Below are 23247 nucleotides of genomic sequence, written 5' to 3'. Positions count from 1 at the left end.
CATCAAAGGATAATTCTCTAAAAGAGGTGGGCATCTTCTCAATTAATTTAAACTGTGCGGCTTTCAGCAGTTGACGGTTAGAAACAAGATCCAAAGAAAGGAACCATCTTCACAACCGCTTAAGAAAGGTGACTGTGCCATTGGGCTCATGATGCTAAATGGTCCAAAAGCCTTTGGTGGTGTGATATGGACAAGAAAAATATTAATACACAAACCACATAACGCCATTAAAACTCAAAAAACATTTTTTCATTTTAAAAAAGTATTTAGAACACATAAAACAAGGCAACATCTATTCCTTCTTCTCGTCTTCTGGCGCGGGGTCCGTCGGGGGCTCCTCCACTGTCGCGCTGTTGCTCTCTGAGCCAGTGTTGCTGTCACTGGTCCCTTCCTCCGCCATACTGTCCACCCCCTCCTGCCCGCTCTCCTTGTCCTCAGGAGTAGACGTGCCCTCTTCACCGTTCTGCTGGCTTTCCGTCGTTTCCTCCAGGTGTGTCTCCTCTGTAATCACACATTTGTCACTGTGAGTTCCAGGGAAAAACGTACTCTTTCACTTATGCTCAGTCTAGAGCTGTGCTGTCTGGTGAGGTGGCCACTCACCACATCTGGCTATTAGGCACCTGAAAGGAGCTAGTGTGACCGAGGACCTCTGAGCATGTTTCAAACAATTTGGGATTTGGGGAAAAAAGAAAAAAATCTACTTTTTAACAGTAAATTTATGAAATCTAAATACTGATCAAACATTTCTATGGAAAATTATAGCTTCCAAATTTAGATGTGCTATAATAAAAATACACATCAAATCTTGAAGACATTAAAATCAATTTCAGTTGTTTTGCTTTACTTATAAAAGATGTCATCAGGAGGAAATTTATAATTACACAGTGACATATTTTGTTTCTCCTGGATGATGCTGTTGTGAGGTGCTCTGGATTTAACGAAGGAGGAAGCAGGTGTGGAAATGACATTAGGCTGATGTTTAAGGTGCCCTGTTAAAAGTCATGCTGGGCTGTTTTCCGTGAGAAATTAAGAGCATGAGGTTTTCACTCTAATAGTCTTAAACAATTTTCTTCAGTTGTTTTTTCCTTAAGCTAAAAGAATAAAACTTCAGTAAAGACCTGCAGGCACGCTCTACTTCCACAGGTGACAAAACGGAGGCAGAGAACTGAGTGTTCTAGTTGCAGGATGAGCAAAGAGCCATACTCTAATTCTCAAGCTCTTGCTCTGACCACAAAATGTGTTCATGCTCCAAATCTGTTCAGATAAAAAACAAGTTCACGCAAAACAGAAAAAGGCTCAGATAATGAAACTTAAAATCTGACTATCTGTAATGTTAATCTGCTGAATTAAATTTTGTAGAAATATCTGGTAAAAAACATTATATTCCATTTCATGCTTTCTAGGTGTCAAATGGGAAGCTGTCAGTTGAGCACCAAGTATGACTATGGTCCCTCCCATTTCTTGCAATGATGGCCCCAGGAACCTTTGGTTGTGTTTCCCGTACTTTCAGCTCAGTCCTGTTTATTACACAGTGCCCGGTGCAGGGTCAAAACAGTGCCAGGAGGTAGGGTGAACCCAAAATTTCATGCAATAATCGACTTAATCAGTACTTCATATAAGCGTTACATGTTATCTTTTGCTTTGAGGAATGCTTTTAATCAGGAAAAATCATTAGACCCAGAAGTAGGATTTTTCTAGGATGGGGTCAACCAACACTTCCTGTGAAGGCTAGAGTGTAAGTCTTGGAGGTTTTGTGGGTCAGGCCGTTTCTGTTGCAACTGTTCAACTTTATTTACTAAATCAGGTGGCAGGCAGGATTTGGCCTGCAGGTTTTATTTGCCCAACCCTGTTCTAGGACACCACAGACGACTGATCTTGAATGATCTTGTTTAAATGATTTTAGCAGTAAAGGTTAAAATACTGAGTGCCAATACCATGTCAAATCCAATAATAACGGCTTTATGGGCATTCTTAAAAATTTATCCTTTGGAACTCACTCTTGGAGGCAGGTGCTAGAACACTTAGAAATGAGGAACTGAGATTAAATAACTTACCCAAAGTCATAGTGCTAGCAAGTGGCAAAGCAGTGTGAGACCCGGGTCTGTCTGGCTCCTGGGCCAGCATCCTTAACCATGAAACCATTACACTTTACATTCCCAGCCAGAGAATGACATGACTCAATCTGGACAAATAACCAAGACCTCAAACAGCAAGACTAAAGACAACACACCACTGCTGTTTTGTACCAATAGCAGTATTTTCAGTGAATCCACTGTAAGAGATTAAGATCTGGAAAGAAATGGGTAGCTCACATGGAGAATAACTCAAGAGGCAAGACTAACAGAGTGACTTCGGAAAAGCACTGAGGAAGGAAAAGCCAAATTAAAGACAGCTGTAAAACCCTGGACATTCGCGACCACTGTCGGCTGGCAGGTTACCTGTCTCCATGGGAATGCTCTCGTCCTCCTTCTTCTCTTCCGGCTTACTGGCCGCCTGCTCGTCCGCGGGGACAATGCCGCTCTGGCTGCGTTCAGCTTGCTCTGCTGCCTCCCTCTCCCTTTCCTCCTGTCTTTTGCGAGCCTGCTCCTCGGCCTGAGCAATTTCAGCTGCGATTTTTTCCATATCCACTTCTACTTTCAGACCACACAGCTAGTAGTCGGGAAACAAAAACCAGAAAAATTCTCTTAGGAGTGTGCTTTTCTTACAATCTCTGAATCAAGAGAAGTTATTTCTAAAGTGAGTTTTCTTGGCTACGAACTAAAGACATATATATGGCAGAAAAAAATGTGGTTCTAGGTCTTCTCTGAAACACCTGTGTCTACAGGAAACCTTGCTCTAGCAGCCACAGGGTATCACAGAGCAGCTGGTGAGGTAGAGCTCAAAGTACTGCATCGCGTACAGAGCCTCCGTTTCATGTTTCAGGCTGCCGAACACTGGGCTTACTTGTTTTAATATAAAGTGCCAACTGTGAACTACAACTAATGAAGACATCTGATGAGTAAATTGCAATAAAGTGAAAATAATTCATGACTGCCTGAGAGTTTAAATGAAAACATCAGAGGGTTCTAGAATCTAAGGCCTAGTACATATGTGTATACTACATATTTCTAATCTATTGTATTTCTGCCAGAAAATGTAAATTGTTTTATAAAGCAGAGCTCTTACCGGTTATAGCCAAGTTAACCCTGTTTCAAAGTGAACAACATTCCACAAAAACACTATTTTGGAAAAAAGAACGAGAAGAAAAGGTAACAGACACAGTGATAAAAGTACAGCTAACACATTAAATTGATACCCTTTTAAGTTCGTTGTTAAATGAATCTGTACTTTCCAGGAATTTCCTCTTCTTTTCCTGGTGTCGTTCCTCTATTTGAAGAAGTTCAGCTTCTAGTTTTCTCTGTAAAACATGTGATCAGGATGTTTAACTACTGAATTGTTTTCTCTACAGTAAATGTCAAATTCAAACACCGAAAATGTCTCACTTTTTAGTGCTCCACACAGTCTCAGTTTGTCAAATGTTTTGAATTTTTATTTATTACATAATGTGTCTAGCTAAGATTTTAAAAAATGTAAAATGCAGCATAGAAGAATGACTGATTAGTAAGTATACGTTGAAGAACAGTTTCAGGACTCAGCAGTTTCTTCAGGAACACATATTTAATATAGCAGTAATGGCTGACAGATGTCTCAAAATTCTTAACAGATCTACTTTCCATCAAAAGGCTCTAGGTAACAGTTTTAATGAGAAACTTATTAAACCTCTGGGAAAGGTCTACTCTGTCAAGCCTCTTCCCTGAAACAGGAACAGGTCAGACTGAACATAAATATTTAGCAGGTACACTGAAGCATGGTATAGAATCAGGTCACCTGGCTCCTGTGCATGGGCCCATTTTATTAGAACAAATGTTTTGGGACTTTACCTGATGAACCATTAAGGACTGGACCTGTCGTTTGAGGACCTGCATTCTAGCTGTTGTGACGACTGACCGGACGTCTGGCACCACACTCTCACTAAGGATTTCACTGATGAGGCGGTGGTTTCTCTGGAAACGGGCGGTGGCTGTATGCTTCATTGAAAAGCCATCATCATAATCTGGAATAAAGATGATGATCTGGAAATCAGGCCACCAATAACCACAATCAGGGGAGTGTAACAATGTCAACACTTAATTACTGAGGAGCCACGGCCCTCACTGGTTTGATGGGCATCAGGGAAGCACCGGGGCCATCATTTGATAAAAACCCTATGGAGGATACGTGCTCACTGGACAGGGTATTTGTTTTTCTCACAAATTCTTTAAGTGATGATGTGTATCTGACAAGATCTGGCTGAAACACGAGTGAGATATAACCATGTGTCTCTGGGCTAGGAGTCACTGTGAAGGCCACATGTGAGAGCAAGATGGAGATTCTGCCAAATGTTTCACTCTCTGGGCGGTAACTTAAGGCTTTTACAGTGGATGATACACAGGAACTGGGCAGTGGTCTTTGTCATTGTAGCACTTTAATGTTAAAGTAGTGAAAATGTCCACTGCAGAGAAGACATTCTCTCTACAATATTCAGTTTCCCAGATGGGCATATACATTTTATGAGATTAAAAAACCACTAAGGCCTTAAAAATGTTTAATTCTAAATTTCACTTCTCATTTTTATGAACACATATATACATTAGTCATCAGCGCATGAAGGTATTACATGTTGTTTTCATCCACTCAAGTTCGCATACATGTACTATGGCTCTGATGTATAAGCGTGTATTTAATAGCGATCACAAGCTTTCCTTAATCTCAACCTTTGCTCTATCACCACCAGTTTTTGACATTTGCTAACAACCTGTACTATTATTGACTTAATATTTTTATTTAAATTGACTCACTTAAAAAAAAAAAAAGAGCTTCCTCTTAAGCAATACATATAAAAACAGAAGTTCCTCCCTGAACCACCTAATAACCTTAGTGTCCCATCAGAGGGGAGGGACCACACCTTAGGAAACTCTACTACAAAGGCCCAAATTGTGCTGCGGTGTCACAGTTCAGTACCTCATTATTTGGTACTGAAGTAGTTCCACACCACTGTGAGCTGTTGTACAAATTACTTTTTGTTTCCTCTCAAGTAATTTCTTTAGGATATATACTTCTGAAATTAGAAATACTGGAATAAAAGATACCATTGAAAAGACTGTGAGCTTTTTTCTCTTTAAGGAAGTCTTTCATGTTTATACTTAAGATTAGCTGTGGTACATCTGTGCGACCTCCATCTAGGTTATATTCTTTGTTGTTTTTTTCTTTCATTTACATGTCCCCAATGTTGACCACTGGTAGGGGAAATAAAATCTTAGCAACTTGGGCCTGTCTTTCTTTGCACCTTTGTTGTCTATAATTTTTTTGAGGGTGGCTTACATTTCCTAACTCACCACGTGTTTACTTAACTTCATGAGTATTCTCTCTGAAGAATAAAGCTTTCACTGTCTCATGTAGATAACTGCGTATGTCCTGTAGGTCGTTCAACAGTCTTCTCTGTTAAAGAAATCAGCAGCCGCTGACCTCACAGACACGCTGCCCTTCTCTTGGTTTTATGTACATCTCCACCTCCCACGTCTTCCTCATTCTATTCAGTTCTGAGGGATGAAGTCCAAGGTTTGAAGTCATTCTTATCCTGGCACCTTAAATTATGACCTGTCCTTTCTTACTGGCAGCTATAAGATCCTATCTCAAACTTGAAAAACACAGTGGGCAGAAGCTTGAGAAACAGAGAAAAGGATTCTCTTCTGAAGACTGTTCCTGAGTGGGTGTCTTCAGTCCTTCCCAGTGTTCATGCTGTCACCTCTCACCCGGTGAGAACTGTCACTCCTGTCTACGTTACGGTGTCTATGTTTCTAGCTTCTGTTTTGACTTATTACTGACCCCCATCCTTCCAATACCTGTAGACTGGATCTTCTTCTGTTTTTTAGCTCTGTATGTCTTGCCTTAGCTGTCCAATCTGAGCAATTAAAAGCCTGCATATGCTACTGTGTCTTTAGCACTGCTGATCCTGCTTAACATGCTGTACTGTTTCTGCTCCCTATATTTATTTTGAATTTATGAGAATATTTATCAATATCTCAGTCTACTCTTTTAAAAAATCATTTTTGTTTTTCTCTCCTTTTAAGTATATCAGTTTATTCATGTCTTTAGGTGTTATTATTGCTTCTTAAAGGTATCCTCTTTAAAGTTCTTTCAGCTTTCTTTGTTACTACTACTTTAAAATGAGATCTTAAATTATTTTGATGTTTTTCTTTCTTGTAGCTAGACCTTCCAACCTCTTCCACATCACAGCAGCACACAGAGAAAATATTATAGCATGCTTGCTATGTGGATGAGTGTACTGACAGCTAGAGGTACCTAGCTCTGAAGCTCCCTACAACTTCAGGCCCTACTTGGCTGCAGTGAACCAGAGGTGCAAAACCACACCTGGAAACTCTTCATGGAATGCCCATTAGGAAGCTCTGCTGGATGTGCGTGTGGCTATAATGTGTATGTGCGCAGCCTCGTAAGTGTTATCATGAGCTGTATTTCTAAGTTCCAGTTGGCTTTCTGAATTAACTGGAATAGAAAGTTCATAATGCCTCTTTCCCACTCATTAACTTTCTCCCATAGGAGACTTTGATTCAGCCAATTTAGGGATCCAATAAGAGAGCAGAATATAACTTGAAGGCATTTAGCTTTTTAATAGCAGCTGAGGCAATATTCTGTCACTAAAAAACTTTCATGTGTTCTGAGTACAAAGATTCTAATAAACAATACATAGTTTTTGCTATTTTCTGCACTAAAAAGGGTACTTCTTTTCCTTGTGGGAAACTCACATACAAATCTTAATCAAAACAACTATTCAAAATACTGAAATGACATTTTGTTTTCCATTTAGAATAGGAAGTAAGACTTAAAGAGATTCCTCATATTTTAATTCTCAGAGAAAGCATAAACAAAACCCCACTTTTTGTTTTTACCATCTGGATCTTCAGCAGGCTGAATGCTCATGTAAGGTTCTCCTTTCTCCATGCGAGACTGTCTCTGTCGACTTTCTTCCTCTAAAGCAGCTTCTGCACGGCTTTTTGCATTTATGTAAGCAAGGTATGCGGGGGAATTATGATAGGCCTTCATAGATTCATTGTACTCTATCTGAAATTCAAGTATTTTTCAGTTTTAGAGTTAACGTTTTGCAGATTACAATGAACACTTTTATTATCTCATTTGAGTATCAAAAGGTATCATAATTATCTCCTTTTTACAGACAAGGAACTTGAAGGCTAGAGGAATTAAGTGACCTCACCCAGGCAGACGAAGCCTCAGCTGTCTGATTAGATCTTATGTTTCTTTTATACATAATAAGCAAATGTGGATGGATTTTACATTGCACCCATCCCACTACAGTCCCCATTCTACCTTTTCTGCTTCGTATTCGTTTAAATATTCCTGTTTTTCTTCATCAGTGAGATCTCGCCACATGCCACCAATAATCTTGCCAATCTCCCACAACTTTAGGTCAGGGTTGGAAGCCTTTACTTGGTCCCAGACCTTAAAAAGGAAACAGTTGAAATTTCAGGACTGATGCCTAAAAATACAGACCTTTAATAACAACTTTTTAATATAGAAATCCTTCATTATCAGCAAAGGCAGAGGGAATAGTACCAACTCCCTATGTTCTCAGCAGCCTGCTGCTACAATTATCCCAAGTTCTCCACTGGGTTACTTTAAGGCAGATCTCAGAAATCTCCAATCACTGCAGTCACTCAATAACAGTCTATGTTTTTCTAAACATTCATGAGAATTTTGAAGGAATGTGGTCACTTTGCATCATGTAATACACCGTATTGTCAAATACATACATGATTAAGATAAAAAAACTTTAAATTCCTAAATAGTGGTGAAAATAGCTAAATGCTCTTGTCTTTAATAAATATTATCAGCTGTACTAGTTACTTTAAGAGTAATGTATGTTCATCACCAAGTAACCACTGTCTTCTAGGTTTTTTCCCCCTTCAAACTAACATGCAGTTGCTATTATTTTAATAAAAACAAGATACTAATACACGTAGTCTTGCATCCCTTTTTTTCACTTAACATTTTCCTCATGTTATTAAATATTCTCCAAAAGACTACATAATATTGGCTACATAACTTAAGGTCTTAAGTATTTTAACTATTTAGTCTTGTTCTTATTGCATTTTAGTTCTGGAATTCTGAAATCAGAACTAATTTTTTTAAAAACTGTAATTCTTTATCTGTTCCTCTGACTATGCACAAAAAGGCTGGCTACGCCACTGTGAAATGTGATGTAGAGCAAAGAGCAAAGACGGCAGTCCTCACTCCTTCCTGGCTCCTGGGCACCTACCTTTCTGCTGTACCTCATGTAGGGCATCAGCGGCTTATCTGGTGGCTTTGGGGGTTTTGGAATCGTAATACCAGAGGACGCCTACAAAAGAGTTAAATAGATTCATTACTCAGTTGCAAGAAATTCACCAGCAAACTGAAAAGAGAGTCCCTTAAAAAAATTCTAATGCGCCTTTCTTCTACTCGTCCATGGATACAAGATTCTTATATTTTCTCCACTGAAAATAGCTATCACTGCAAATTCAGAAATGTTCACATCAAAAGGAAATAAAGAAAATGACTTCAAGTACATAATTTTTTAATATGTTACTTAGCAGTTTATTGCCACTGCTTTGACAACCTGGCTGTAAGAACAAATAACGTATTACATAGTAATCCATACATCAGAAATATATGGTTATATATCAGATGTCCCACATTTAGGACACTACCTGGCATCCTTTTATTTAGCTTAATTTACCGTTACACATACAGTCAACACTTGATTATCTCACCAGAAGCTGGACCCCTTCAGCACTTACCATACCTCACACTGCCTACAGGAAACTGTTTACTATCTGTACAGTTTCAGGAACACACCCCTACATAAACAACAACCACCACCATAAGACCTACTTCCTAGGTTCAAAAATGAAAAACCTTCTTATCACCTTTATTCTGACTAGAGATTTTATTTTTGTTAGAGTTCTGTGCCCATAGCTAGTGGTTTTTTTTAAATAAAGGAGTTCAGGAAGTGTGATTTGAAGTCCTGTTGTTTTTCGCCCTTAATCTGAATCACTGTAGGAGCAAACACATTTACCAGAAACAGAGAAGTGACAGAAACAGGGCCTGATGAAGTTATTTTTGAGGCCTTATGTCAAGGAACTCCATTTAATTTAAAAAATGCTGGTTTTGTGGGGGAAGACATAGAGGGAAAGGAAAAGGAAAACAGAAAAAAGGAGGAGACTGAAAAGCAGTTTTTAAAAAGGTAAAGAAAAAAGTGGGCTAGAGAAAGAAAAAAAAAGAAAGGAAGAGAAAGATGAGAAGCTGGTTCTTTCTATGGGTTAACTCGAGCCACCAGACAGCTTTAGTGAGCACCCCAAACATCTCCCCCACCAGGAGTGCCTACTCCTGAACTTCATCTCACCTCTACACACATGGCTGCTTGTGATCAAGGACCTGGAACCACATCACGGCTGAATCGTATTTGCTTTCCCCAGATTTCTGGGAGACTCCTGATAACTGATTCTCCTTGCCAGGCTGGGGGAAGAAGTGCTGGCTTCACTCTAATTATTCAAAGACAGGAATCAGCAAACCCTTATAAGAAAACTAACTCTGTTCCCTTGCCCTTATGTTGCTGTTGTGATAAAACCGGAGGGAAGCTCCTCCATTCTGGGCTGAGACCCTAACCGTAACCTCATTTTCCATCCAAGGACTCAGGGAATAGCATGTCTGTGTCCATTTCACTGCTTTCAAACAACAGTGCTGCCTCTTCCTATAAGGGGGGTCTTCCTCTACCTCTATGTATTTGTCAATAACTGTTCTTTCTTATGTGAAAATATTTCACCTTTGAAGCAGTAATTCCTCTGTCTACTCCTCCCATATATTCTTACCACACCCCATGCTGATGCCTATGTAGACAGATCCTGTTTTCAGCCAGCAGTGGGCAATGGGGTGAGGTGAGCCGTGGAGGATGGAAACTCAACAGTGGCGGTAGGAAGAGCCAGAAAGAGGAGATCTGTCTCAGTTCTTCGAGGGGAGGTGGAAGAGGATTTCTGCAAGCTAACCTTATGTCTTAACGGATTCAGAACAAGAAACAGAAAAGTCTGATTCTTCATCCATAAAGTTATTAGAAAGTATTTCCAACTTATATCCAACACAAACCACCAGAATTCCATGAAGTGAGTTACAAATAAAGTTGGAATTATGCCAGTAACCAAAAGGGATACCACTGTTAACAATTTTTTTTAAAAGAGAGGTAGAGAATTCTAAAATGTCTATGCTTTAATATGTTGAATTAAAACAGTTTGAAAACATATTATAGTAATATTTGATCTTTGATATTTTTCAAAGAACTGCATTTTGTAACAATGAATTTGCTTATTTCTGTTCTTTTCTCCCAAAGGAAGGTACCCAAATCATCTACACGCAGAGGCCATATTTTCATTACATTGACTAGTTAATTTACAAGTGCAAACCAAACCAAATCCAAAACAGTAAGAACAAAGTTAAATTCTAGCTGGTTTTTAGGATATTAACGGTTTATATGATTAAACATCCCTAATTTATTAACCATCTCAAACAGACATCTTTCTACAACGTCTCAAACATCTCCCTACGCTTTAACAACAACAACAAAAAGCAGTTTGCACTGCACACACTTAGAACCACTGCTGTGTTATAATCCTCTGGGTTGAGGGGTGGAAAACTGTTGGTCCCTTTATTAAGTGGCCCGGCGGTCATGCTTTTGGACACCATGTTTCCGTTTTAGCTGTTTCTTTCCTTGCTGCTATTAGGAAACCTACCTCGAGCAGCAATTGTACCTCTTTCCAATTTTCTGCTTCCAACTGGCAATGAGTTGGGGGAAAACCAGTAACTATGCAGGTTAAAACTGTGCTTACAAGAAGAGTAAGATTCTGGGGAATCTTCCATGAATAAAGCCCATGATTTTCTGAAATTTTGGCTACTCAAGAGTTTTTGTTGTTGTTTCTTTTCAATTTTCAGCTGTTTCTCTGGCAGGATCTTACTTTTCCTTTTGGGATGGAACCTCCATTAAAGTGCAGAAACAAGCTGTTTTAACATTTTGTCTCAAACTGTTTTCACACCTGTGCTTAAGAGAATGTCAATTACCATCTGCTGAGAAACTGACTAGAAGCGCATTCCATCTCATAGCTCCTACCATAAGCACCCCAAAAAGTTTCAACTTGCTATGTAAAGTGTTAGACTGTCTGAAAACTAATCCAGTGCACCGGAGTCATCAGGAAAGCCAGGCGTTCTGGGAGACTCTACAGGAAGCTACTTCATACGGTGTCACTGAATCATTTCTTCAAACCAATGACTGAAGGTGATTTGCAAACAATAATACCAAAGAGGAGCCAAAAAACCAAAACCAACAACCTCTCAACAACCCCCCACCCCACAGAATTGGGGTCATCTTAAAACATTTTACAAAGGTCAAAATCAGACCTACTGAGTCCTAACCGAGCTTACGTTAACATACACACACACATATATAAAAGTAGTGCAAAACTTCAGATACAATTAATTTTCCTAGAGGATGATTCAATGACCTGAGACGTCACTAAAAGTTGAAGAGGCTGGGATTAACACAAGCTACAAGCCTCCACATTTTCTAGGTCCCTCAACTTAAGCCTACAGAGCACTTTGATTACACTTCAGTCTGGTGCTGAGAGGACAACACTACAAAGAAAACAACCATAAAGAACCAGGACACCAACTTTTCCATGCCTGACAACCTTCCCATACTAAATTACCCCGAAGCTAGTGCCAACCCCAATGCTGGCTTCTAACACCCCAAGAAGGAATATGGAGAAACGTAACTGGCTCAGGCCCCAAGACAGTAACTAAACTTTCCTTTTCCCAGTTAAGTCTCCACCGAATGATCTCACTGTATTAACAAAGGAGTCCCAAAGATATACCCAAATGAAGAACAAAACACTTACATAAACTGAAACAAATGATTCTAATATTAGTTACCACCATTTCTTTTCCATTAACATAGATAATCAAGAGCTGACTGTATAGAGCTATTAAAATGTAATCATTCTTTTGTTTACTGCCATTGAATAATTTTCTGTATTAACACGAATGATCCAAAATTGATTCTCCTTCTTGTTTAAATTAAATGTTATCATTTGGTAACTTTGCCACCCGTCACACTTGTGAAACAACACATTCAGGCCAGGGAAAAACAAGTACCAGTGCACATAAAAACTGTATGCATCTCACAATGCATACATACACACACCTAATCAGAATTCTTTTCAGATACCATGAAATACGCATGGCACATAAAACTTGATATGCTTATGAAGTACAAATTATGCAGAAACAATGAAAAATTTGGACAAACAAAACCTATCCAGCTAAGCAATATGCTTACCAAGATAGACATACAGTTTGATAGTTACAAGCTTTCTGCACTAGCTTGACTACAGGGTGAGAGGGCTTTTTTGAAGTCACACTAATTGAATTATTTATGAATACAGCAAACAAAACCTTGTATTAATAACTTTACAGCCATTCTGGGTTGTATAAATTCTCACCAATACCATACTCCAATGTATGTAGGTATTTGACTTTTGGATTTATTATTTATTTTTGGTAAGTCATTTTTACAGTTATTTGTCCCAAACTTCCTTAAATGGAATTTAAGATGATTGTAAAATAAAGTCTGGAGTACATCATCCAATTTTGGTATTTTAGGCTGATCATTTAAATGAAACAGCCTAAGTTTCAGAAATTACATCCTTTACCTTCATCCTTTATGGATTATAAATGCATTTCCAGCTGTAGATATTTATAGTCTGGTAATTCAAATTAATTCCATCCCATTTTTGTTCTGCAATTCTTTGAAGTGACATTAAAAAAATTTTTTTTTTAAACTGGAAAGAAATGAATCTCAGAAGGTCAACTGTTAAATCCAAAAGACAAATAATTATGTGCAGCAATTCAAACCGGTAGGGGAGTCAAAAAAAAGCCAGGTCTACAAACCCAGCCTTTATTAAGAAACTAGGTTTGAGCCCAATGCCAGTTACTTTAAATGAAAGATGCTCTTCATCAAAAAAGGGCATCTTAACCACAGGAAATTCAAGGTTTGTCTACATATCGTATAAACGTTAGGTGCCCAAGGCTGTATCTCTACCAACCACCAAACAGAATCAATTTTTCTTTTCTTCTATATACATATCCAGATCTCACTATTCTTTTTTGTTGTTGTTTTTCATGTAAGATTGTACAATGAATATTTAAAATAGTCTAATAGCCAGGTAAAAAAAAATTTTTTTTTTCCAGTGGCTGTGCTGATGATTCAAAAGGCCCTAACTCTGAAGGCATTTCTGGTCAATTCCAGTTGTTTGCCGGATGCTGTAATAGTTGATTCTCCTACCGTGACCCGGCTGTTGGTGCCCGGGTTCCCTCCCAGCCTGTAGTTGTTGTAGGCGAGATGACTGTATGGATTGTATCCCACAAACCCTGGTGTGCTGGGCATTTGCTGATGGAAACAAATGAGACAAAAACACGAATGAGAAATGAGCTCAAACGAGGAAAACACAGAAATGAAAAATGATCTGCATATGGCATGCAAAAGCAACCTGAATTTAAACAAGCAATGATGTGTTGTAATTGTTCTTTTTTTTTTCATTGAAAAACCAGTCTGCAAGTGGTTTTTTTTTTTTCTTTTCTTCCTTTCTGTCTCTTTGCAGGGGCCAGTGATGTTTGTGTGAGTGTGAATGTGTGTGCTTGTCTTTCGGAATAAGCAATGCACTGAAGTGTCTCAAACATTCAGGATTCCTCTATGGTCAATAGTATGATACAACTTGGTGATTAATGTCTGAGATAAGAAAGCTTGAAATGTGATAAACTACAAGTCTGAAAACACTTTACATGCAAAACAAAACATGATTTGTTTGACAGTTATATGAATGCCGCCAATGTGTTTATCTACCAAAAACAAAACCAAGAAATGGGTCGCTTTCAAAGACAGCTTTAAGTCATTTTATATAGTGCAAGAAGTAAGAAGAGGTTCAAATCAGGAAGCCAGAAGTTGTCAATAGAAAGGAACATATGTGAGATTCAATGGATGTCACATACATGATTTCAAAACAAAGACTTGTAAGAAATGCATGGACTTCATTTTGGGGGTACTGTCTGATCTTTTGAACCCAGTCATTTTGTTATAGGCCTTCTCTTCCATCTCTTCTTTGATCCATCTTCCAAAGGTCAATCATGGACAATTCCTGCATTTAGTTTTAATGTGAACTACTTTTCTGGTAGATAGACTTGAACTTTCCTTTCTCATCTAGTTTCCTAACAGCTCTAGCTCTTTCAAACCACAACTGCTTATTGCAGCAACAGAATTGTTAGCTTTTGTAAACTGTGTGTTGATGTGATCACAAATGGGCTCTTACATAGCAGTGCCCTTCGTGGTTAATAAAATGACATCCAATGTTCATGAGAATCAAGGTATAATGCATAAAAAGGATGTAGCAAAGAGAGACCCAAAGAAGGGTATTTTACCTAATAAAACTCAGTCAAAACAAGTGACAGTAATTTCACTTTAACATGCAATTAACCATATCAGTGCTGAACAGTATAATGCATCCCAACTAAGCTATAGTTGTTATAAACACAACTTTCTAAAACATGCCATTGCACATATCCTTAGTGTCCGAAAGACATTCAAGCAGATAATACATTTGATATTCTTTAGAAGAGAACACTGATCAGTTTCTAGTCTATGTAGTTATAGAAGACGCAAATCAAGCATATTTAAGTAGGCAAAACACAGATGAGGTATCAAAGGCACAAAAGAAGTGTATGTTACTTGGAGTGGTACATTTGGGTGGTGGTGGGTGGAGGTGGTGGTGATGGTGGAGGTGGTGGTGGTGGTGGTGGTGGTAGAAGTAATGGAAAAAAAAAAAAAAAAGGAAGGAGGATAACTCATTTAATATCCATTCTGCTGGATGTCCTAACCCCTAGTCTTCTGTATTTTATGTGTAAATGTGAAATTATCATGGTACAGAAGTATGACTAAACAAAGGTAAAAATATCCCTTTCTACATTTAAGAAGCCATAGGGTTGGTTTTTGAGCTATTTTTATTATCTCGAAAAAATCAAGTTTGTCTTCAAGATCTTATACACTGTCAGAGGTAGCATTTGCAACAAAGTGACATCTTCAAAGGTTGCATAAACAATGAGAATCACTGTTCAACATTATGAGGCAATAATGTAAGAAAATTAAGGAAGGGAGCTTAGGAAAAAAAATTGAAACTAAAAGGTTACAATTATACCATTTCCAAAAATGAAGTACATAGTTAGCTCTTTGAGGTCAGAAATCTCAACTGTTCAACTCCACCTGTATAGCCACCAGCAGAGTGCCAAGGAGATGGTCATAAGAAATGTTCTTTGATTTAAGAAAGAAAACAAACCAAACACAGGACTTTAAGATCTACTGGAAGTAACTTTATAAAGACTGTATGTTATACAAATTGAGCTGAGAACATGTGATACAGTATCTCTTTTTAAAAGCATCTTATTAAGTTTAATCAAATTGCTGATACACATAACTAAAACATACATCTGAGGGTTAGTAAATAAAAGTTGTTATCTAGTAGAAAAAACAAAATTACACAAGGACCCTAATTAGTAAGCTAGCCAGAAGTTTAGGGGTAGGGGGTATGGTAGGAGGGCTAAAAGCTTTAGTTAAAGAACTTCTTTTGTAGGATATGGTCAATGTTAACAGTGTTTTGTTTTCTGTTTTTAAATAAAAAAACAAGGAATCCATTTCAGCAAGGCCTGAACAGTTACTGTTAAATCTGTTTGTGGATTAGATAATTATTTTACATGCTGACCAAGCTGGGCCAGAGCTTGCTAGGTGAAAAACTAGTTCACAACTATTATTTAGACACTTTGAAACTTAAAACTTCTGAAACAAATAAAACATTATTATTATTGTTATTTTGAAACCAATAAAATATTATTTATGCAGTAAAATTCAATAGCAGGATCTGACCCACAGATAATGAAATCCTCACTTGAACAGCTTGAAAAATAAAGATTTACAATAAGTGTTACTATAGAACTGGAAGCTTTAAGGTTTGATTTAACATGAAAATTATATATAGACAAGGAGAGAAAAATGTAACCAGTTGAAGGTTAGGTTTAATAATAATAAATGCCAGAACCAGCATTTGTTCCTTATTAACTTTCCAGACTCTCAATAGAGATTAACAAGAAAGAAATGTTAAACTTGTCACTTATTCCCAATTAAAAAAAAGAACTGAGCATAAGAGGTTGGCATTTCAGGAGTATGTTGCTTTAAATGTTGGGGTTGGTTCAAGGTAAGATGCAGAGTTATTTTATTTAGCAGGAAGCGCTGTTTTTTAGCTGAATTTTTCATCCTGTTGCTGTGATGACTGAGTGACTGTCACTGGAAGACATCTGGGTTTTTGTATCAAGGCCAGACTTGGCTATTACATTAACAAGAAAATTAAAACTTACTGTTGCAGGAGCTGGGGTGGGAGGTGGGGCATAAGATGGTCTTTCTGTTTGAAAGAAAATAAATAACTTCTTGTAAACAACTGAGATATAATACTATGCAACAAAACTACCAATGGTCCTGTTTTGAAGAAAAAAAATGAGAGTATTTTGGAATCCCCACTTGCTAGGGCATTAGTCTCTTATTAATATAGATTGATAAATATAAAAAATGAAACTTACTTGACATTTTGGAAGATTAAGTTCTCAGTTCCTTAAGAATGAATCTGAGACACTAAAATAAAAAAAAGAAAAAAAAAAGAAAAAAAAAGATAATCAAAACTCAGCAAGCATAAAAGAATGTTCTCCTAAAGAATAGGGTGGTTTACTTGGTATTTCTTAGTAAAATTACATTATGTTCTAGTAATCAAGCCTTTTAAAAAGTTTACTAGTTCTTTAGGTCATTTGGTTGATCAAAATAAAACAACTGAAACAAATTGCTGGGGATATTAAAGTAATATTAGACTTGTACTTGCAAGGTTTTATTCTTTGTTTTGTTTTTATGATACTGAGCCACCTCTTGTATGGCAAACATTTTGCTGATGCCATTTAATCAGATTGATAAAAACATGACAATAGAATGTGATATGTTATCAGGGCCTACCGCAACAAGGCCTACCAGATACTGACAGCTCCCTGATTAGCCACATCGCTACCTTCCTTTTAGGATAACAACTTCTATGAAAATGGAGCAGCATTTTATTCCAGGAGGCAGTGCAAAAGATAACTGGTGTGATAATGACCTTTACATTCTCTTTATGACTGCTGGGAAACAATTTTGAGAGTCTACCTGAAACTCTTATTAACTCTTCTCAGCCCATTCCAAAACACATCTCCGTGGAGCGTTCTTGACAAATTAGCCGTGCAGAATTAATTGCTTCCTCATCTATACTCCCATCCAATTTACATAGCATCGTATTATACCTGTTAATATGAGTAGATTGAGAGCTGCTTGGGAACAGGGACCATCTAAGTCATTACTGCAGTCCCAGTACCTAGCTCAATTCTTAATACATTCTGTCTTAGTATTACTAGCTCACGACTCGACCAGACACGTGAGCTTGTTCCCTAGATCAATATACATCACACACAGTGCGTACAAAGAGAAAAACATTGATTTTTAGAAAAAAGGAAGTAACTTCTATGATTACTGGAGCACTTTCATCCAATATTATGAGAAACAAATATGATTTTTTTTTGCTTCAATTCTGCATTTTAAAGGAATTTCTGGAGCATTAGGAATAAGAAGCCTGTTATGCAAACAGTTTATTTTTTTCAATGGCCCAACCTGGGTCTCCCCCTCTCTCCTTAAGGAACAGGCACAAAACTAGCTGAATCTGGTGCAGATTTCCTGCCTTCTCACATTCAGGTAGGCTGTCAACATTCAGTAGGCCTTGCTGTGGGGAGCCCTGACAATAACATTTACAAGTTCCCTGGTACATCACACTTTATTGTTAATACTTTAAAATTACTGATCTCCTTTGCTATACTATAAATTCTAAGAGTAAGAGTGAGCTTGTTAACATCTGTCCACCACCGGATCCATCCCCGGTGCCTGGCATCGAATCGTGGAGAAGTATTTGTTGAACACATTATACGGGACGGACTTATTACTTATACCATCTGGTTTAATAGTCACAGCTACCAACAAGAAATGTACTGCGATTTCCATTTTACAGAGTAAAAAAGGGAGTCTCGGCGAGTTTAAGTAACTTGTCTAAAGACACACAGCCAGGAAGTGCCAGAGTGGGGTTTCAAACCCAGGCCAAACTGTTCCGAGCTTTCGCTCTGCACCCTAAGCCACACCGTGAGTCGCTGCCTGAACCACGGGGAAACCACCTTCCGGGGGTGGGGGGGGGAGGACCAGGGGCTTGGCTTGTACCCCGGGGCTTCCTCGGAGGTCGTTTCCTTTAGGTTTGCTGAGAAGGATGCACTTTACCAGTAACTCTACTAAAGAGGGGTATGCAGAAGTGCTCTGAGCAATCTCGCGGGGTTAGTGGACGGGGCACCTCTGGCTGCCAAGGAGAAGCCCCAGATGGGACTCCCTCCCCACCCTCGCTCCGCTAGGCCTCAGAGAGGCCGCAACCGGCCCCCGGCTCTGGCCCGGCGGCCGAGCCCGAACCACAGCAACCCCGGGGAACTCGGGGTCCGTCCAAGCCGGGACGCCACGCGTCGCTACCCTCCCGACCCAGTCGGGCCCAGTCGGAAACACTCACCCGCGGGCAGAAAAAGCGCCCGCAGCTCCGGCCTCGCTTCCCTTTGTCCCGCGCACGCCCCGCCCCTCGCGTCCGGAGCTTCCGCACTCGCACTTTCCACACTCTTCTTAATTCCTTTCCAGGCCCCACCCGACTCTCTTTAGAAAGATAAACCTTCTAGTGAGGACGCGGTAGTGCCGATTACGGGCAAGGATTTTTTTTCAGACCCCATACGTCTCTCCAAACTCCCCGAATTTGGGTATTTTGCCAGCCGGGTGCCGATTCGTCACAGCGGAGAGGGCGGAGGTGGCCCGACCGAGGGGTAGGCCCCGGACCCCGCGGCCGTGATGAGCAGGAGCGGCGACGGGTGACGCGGCGGGAGGTGCGAAGCTGCGCCGAGGGGAGGTGGGAGTGCGGCCTCGGCTTCCCCGCGCGGGGCCGGAAGGCGGCGGGAAGCGCGCCCGGCCGCGAGCCCCGGAACCACTGTGGCCACGCTGGACGCGCGCCACCCGAGCCAGGCTCGGGCCGCACACGCCCCCGCGAGTTTTTTTTTTTTTTTTTCGCTTGTTCCCTTCCGGTCTCTTTCTTTCCTCTTTTCTCTGGCAGCTGGAGCGTATGCTTCAGCAGAGGATGGCGGCGGCCAGCTCCCGGTTCTCCGAGTTTCGGTCCCTAGGCGCGCCTCACCCGACTTCCTGCCCTAACGGCCCGGCAGGAGCCCTGGCGAAAGCAACACGGACTTTTTCAGTTTTCCCAAGCGCGAGTCTCGTGTCATTGCTGCAGGTTTCTGAGCCAAGGCCCGGAGATGTTAATCCCCTCGCCCCAGGTTGTGTGTCTTAGAAGCGAGGGGCCGGGGTCTCAGTCCCAGCGCGCGCCCTCGCTCATTCTGCTCCTTTCGCCGGGAAGGACTGCTCTTCACTTTTCAGCTGAGACTCATCTGTCCTTCCGGCTCCAGCTCAAATTGTTTGTGATGCCCTTCTGGAACTCCTCCCCCCGTCCAGCCCTTCCCAAAGTTGTTTGATAACTTTATTATCGTCTTCACTTGATACGTGGTGTCGGAAGGTTCAGCCATCTGCATTGGTCATCTTCGTCTCGCCAGTGCCCAGTAAGGGCTTGACACATTATTAGATGCGCAGTAAATGTGTATTGAGGCAGCCTCTGGTCTAGTCCAGGGCTCTTTCCACTAAATAATGAGTACTTTGATTTACTAGTTAGTAGTCTCTCCTTGGATATACAAACACCTGGCCGATGTTGTGGGTTACTGTGGAGGGAGAAGGATCTGAAATTACTTGAAAACAGTATTGACGTCTAGAGTGACTGATTTCTTCAGCTGCCTTTAGCCACGCATTCTCTAGAAGTCTGCGAAGCCAGGGACAAGTGACCATCTGTCCAGTCCTTCCACCTCCAGTATTTTTAAACTCATGAATAGAGATTAGTGAAATCGAAGAGCGTTTGGAAGGGAAAGATTAAAAAAAAGAGGTCATTAAAGCCTGAATGGTGCTTGAGCTAATGCACATGAAATTGCTTTTCCTTTTTTTTTTAAACATAAGAGCATCAGAGACATAGATTAATGTAAGGTACACGAAGGCCTCAGCAGGTATGGCAGTACTCTCCTCGGGCTTTTACGGTGGGGATTGGATTGGGCTGCGCTGGGGCAGAAGCTCTGTTGTTCCATCTCTAGGCAGTCGTCTGAAGAAAACCTGCAGGCGCTGGGTGTTAGGAACAAAGTACGCCATAGTGGGAAAGGGGTGGCACAAACAATGGTGGAAAAGGAAAGAAGGGGATTTCAGTGGAGCAGTGACACTTTTTCATTCCCATGCCTTTACTCAAAAGTCACCTTCCCAGTAGGCCTTTCCTGACCTACTTAAAATTACAGCTCATTCTTCCGCCTCCCCGCTATTCATGGTCTGTTCTGTTTTTTCCTGCAGCACTTCTCACAGGCATACTATATCTGTTATGGAGTTGGTTTTTTCTTCTCATCAGAATGAAAGCTCCTTGAGAGGGGGTCTTTGAACATCTGGAACAGTGCACTCTCAGGTGCTGAATATTTGTGGAGTGAATAAATAAGTGACTGTCTTGTTTTCATCCTTTTGGTTCTTTCTCTACTCCGAGGATTTGCAAAAGTAAAGGAAAAATAAAGGCAAAATATAATAGAGAAAGCCCTAGAAATTAAAACCTAGAAATTAAGAGTGAAATATAGCAGGATGGACTCCACTTACACTGAGTTGTTTCTTCCCCCAAGCAAACATTGGGACATATAATCTTGCACATACAGGGTTATTGATGAGGACCACAGGATAGACTTTTGGAATGGTGATTATTCCTGGGAAATATGAGATGCATCATTAATATGACTGTTTAAACTGTATGTAACTGTAAAGTTGTTGAGAGCCCTCACAGGTACCTAGTGGTAAACCCCAGAACTCATCTTAGAACCGAGTAGTTTAGTTTTCTTTCTGGCAGCAAGATCTGGGAACTTGGCCTGCTTTCCTCTCTGACACTAGGAAGTACGATTCCTTGAGTTCTTCTTTCCTGCAAGGCAGGGAAACCAAAACAGGCAGGTGACTAGTAGACCTAGGATTGAAGTCCAGGTTTCTTCAGTTTCTGGGAGGGAGACAGTTAAGGGTAGAAAGAGAACCATGACTGGGAAGGAAGCAGAGGAGGGAGAAAATGGGAGAGAACAAGGGCAAACCCATAGCTCTTGGGCACTTAGTAGTCTGTGAATTGGCTCTAGGAGGTTTATTTCTTTATAGCCCTTTATAATTGTATGTAATTTTTACGTGCTTCCCCCACCCCCTCAGATAGAGGGTTTGGAGTTTAACAGGTTTTCAAAGAGGTTTGTGGCCAAAAAAGATTTTGAACCAACTGCTGAGCTGTGCAATTTGTCTGTAGTTTGGTCTAATGAAACTTTTTTAAATGGCCTTTTTTTTTTTTCTTAAAATAGGGAAGGGAAGGACAGAACTCTGTCCGAGCCAAATAGTTTATAAAAGTCTGGCCATAGGAAAAATGGTGAAATAAGCTAGTTTTCTTAGCCATGCTTGTGAAAGCACAAGTGATGGCTATTCAGTTGCTATCTCTAGAAATTGTTGTGAAATATCGAACCCCAGCAGATTGCCAGGATTGAGTGATTCATGATGTTTTGTAGAATTTGACCAAGTAGGTTTGCTTTTACAGCCTTCAGCAGTGCCTTCAAAATACCTGGGGATTTGAGACATGAGCTTTGACACATAGTGTGGAAAAGGATGAAAGTGTTTGAAAACAGGATGGTCCCGGGGAATCTGAGGTATGGTCCATCATTCACAGACCTTATTTGAGGGTCAAGGGCAGGTGTTGGCAGACTACAGGTGCAGGCCAGATCTGGGCTGCCTCCTGTTTTTGTGGTTTTATTAGGACACAGCCATGCCCATTTATTTATGTATTATTTATGTAACAGCTGTTTTCAGCTACAAAGGCAGAGTTGAATAGTTCCAGGGACTGTATGGCCCTGAAAAACCTAAAATCCCTGCTCCGTGGGCTTTTACAAACCACTGGTCTAGGGTCTCAGTGGTTAAGGGAAACTGGAAAAGGCTTGTACTGATTTACACTTACACCTTATTTCAAAATATTTGTAACATGCCCTTGAACATTGGCGATCTGTGCGTATGTACTGGCCACAACTTATAAGCATAGAACCAAATTCTACCCTGTGCACAAACTTTCCTTTGATTTCATGTGCCGATAATTTGAGTCATGTGTGTATGCATAGTATTTAGCTAAAGTTTATTTTTGGCCCATGTGCCATAATAGCATTCCATTTGAAACTTTCCATTTTTTTTTCACATTAGAGAACATTTTGTACTTTAAACTATTATGGAAGAACCGTTCAAATTGGATAACTCACTGAGAAAGAATGACTCTTTTAGCAGTAACTGAAGAATTAAAAATTTTTTCTTTACTTGTGTTTTGAACTACTACTTAGTCGTTGTCAACATAATTATCCTCCCAAATTCTTCTCTCCTGGTGACAATTTTCATCCAAATAGTACTGTGTATTTGAGTAGTGCTTTGCCAGATCTTTTCAAGAGTGTAATTATTTCAGACAGCTTTGTGAGGTAGGCAGAGTAGGAATTATGATCAAGCACCACCTTTCCCTTCATTTTCAGGTGTGAAAAATTGAGGCCTAGGGAATTTAAATGAGTCCTTCCTGGTTTCAGGGGTCAGTAGTGACAGCCCCAGGGCTGGGATCCTGCAATTGTTGGTAATTAGAATCATTATTTACTTTTGTATTTTGTTATGGAAACATGCATTTGAACCATTTCAGAGAGATTGAAGGGTATTAATTTCTTTTCATCCATACAGTGAGGATAATATTATGTATCTTGCAGGATTATCATAGGGATGAGGGGTTGTGCACAAAGATGCTGAGGACAGGGCCAGGAGCAGAGTGAGCA

At 40.0% G+C, this 23247-nt stretch overlaps 1 protein-coding gene and 2 long non-coding RNA genes across 3 annotated transcripts in view; 2 read left to right on the top strand and 1 right to left on the bottom strand.

Annotated features, from left to right (window-relative positions):
* Positions 1 to 227: 227 nt before the first annotated feature.
* SMARCE1 (SWI/SNF related BAF chromatin remodeling complex subunit E1) lies at positions 228 to 18984 on the bottom strand. Its single transcript, XM_010960441.3, has 11 exons — positions 18843 to 18984; positions 16810 to 16861; positions 16591 to 16634; positions 13478 to 13582; positions 8372 to 8452; positions 7423 to 7554; positions 6987 to 7158; positions 3921 to 4093; positions 3296 to 3397; positions 2439 to 2649; positions 228 to 501 (listed from the first exon to the last, which is right to left on the bottom strand). The coding sequence occupies exons 2-11, from the start codon at positions 16814 to 16816 to the stop codon at positions 293 to 295; spliced, it is 1236 nt and encodes a 411-aa protein (XP_010958743.1). The 5' UTR covers positions 16817 to 16861; positions 18843 to 18984; the 3' UTR covers positions 228 to 292.
* An 85-nt stretch (positions 18985 to 19069) lies between these two features.
* Positions 19070 to 23247, top strand: part of LOC123618410 (uncharacterized) — an 82572-nt gene continuing 78394 nt past the window's right edge. Inside the window, exon 1 of the long non-coding RNA XR_006726835.2 lies at positions 19070 to 19203. This is a non-coding gene — a long non-coding RNA (uncharacterized LOC123618410). The remainder of the gene's footprint in view (positions 19204 to 23247) is intronic.
* LOC123618411 (uncharacterized) lies at positions 19807 to 20903 on the top strand. Its single transcript, XR_006726836.2, has 2 exons — positions 19807 to 20415; positions 20747 to 20903. It is a non-coding gene; the product is annotated as an uncharacterized LOC123618411 (long non-coding RNA).

This window comes from Camelus bactrianus, chromosome 16 (genome assembly GCF_048773025.1).
Source record: "Camelus bactrianus isolate YW-2024 breed Bactrian camel chromosome 16, ASM4877302v1, whole genome shotgun sequence".
Lineage (NCBI taxonomy): Eukaryota > Metazoa > Chordata > Mammalia > Artiodactyla > Camelidae > Camelus > Camelus bactrianus.
The sequence above is the reverse complement of the archived record's forward strand: the minus strand, read 5'-3'. Positions and strand labels throughout refer to the sequence as shown.

What these genes read in the sequence shown, in the direction of transcription:
- SMARCE1 (XM_010960441.3), bottom strand. An exon ending in TTAACAACGAACTTAAAAGG is followed by an intron (nt 2,650 to 3,295) that starts GTATCAATTTAA and finishes CCCGACTACTAG; the next exon opens with CTGTGTGGTCTGAAAGTAGA. An exon ending in GAGCATTCCCATGGAGACAG is followed by an intron (nt 502 to 2,438) that starts GTAACCTGCCAG and finishes GTGTGATTACAG; the next exon opens with AGGAGACACACCTGGAGGAA.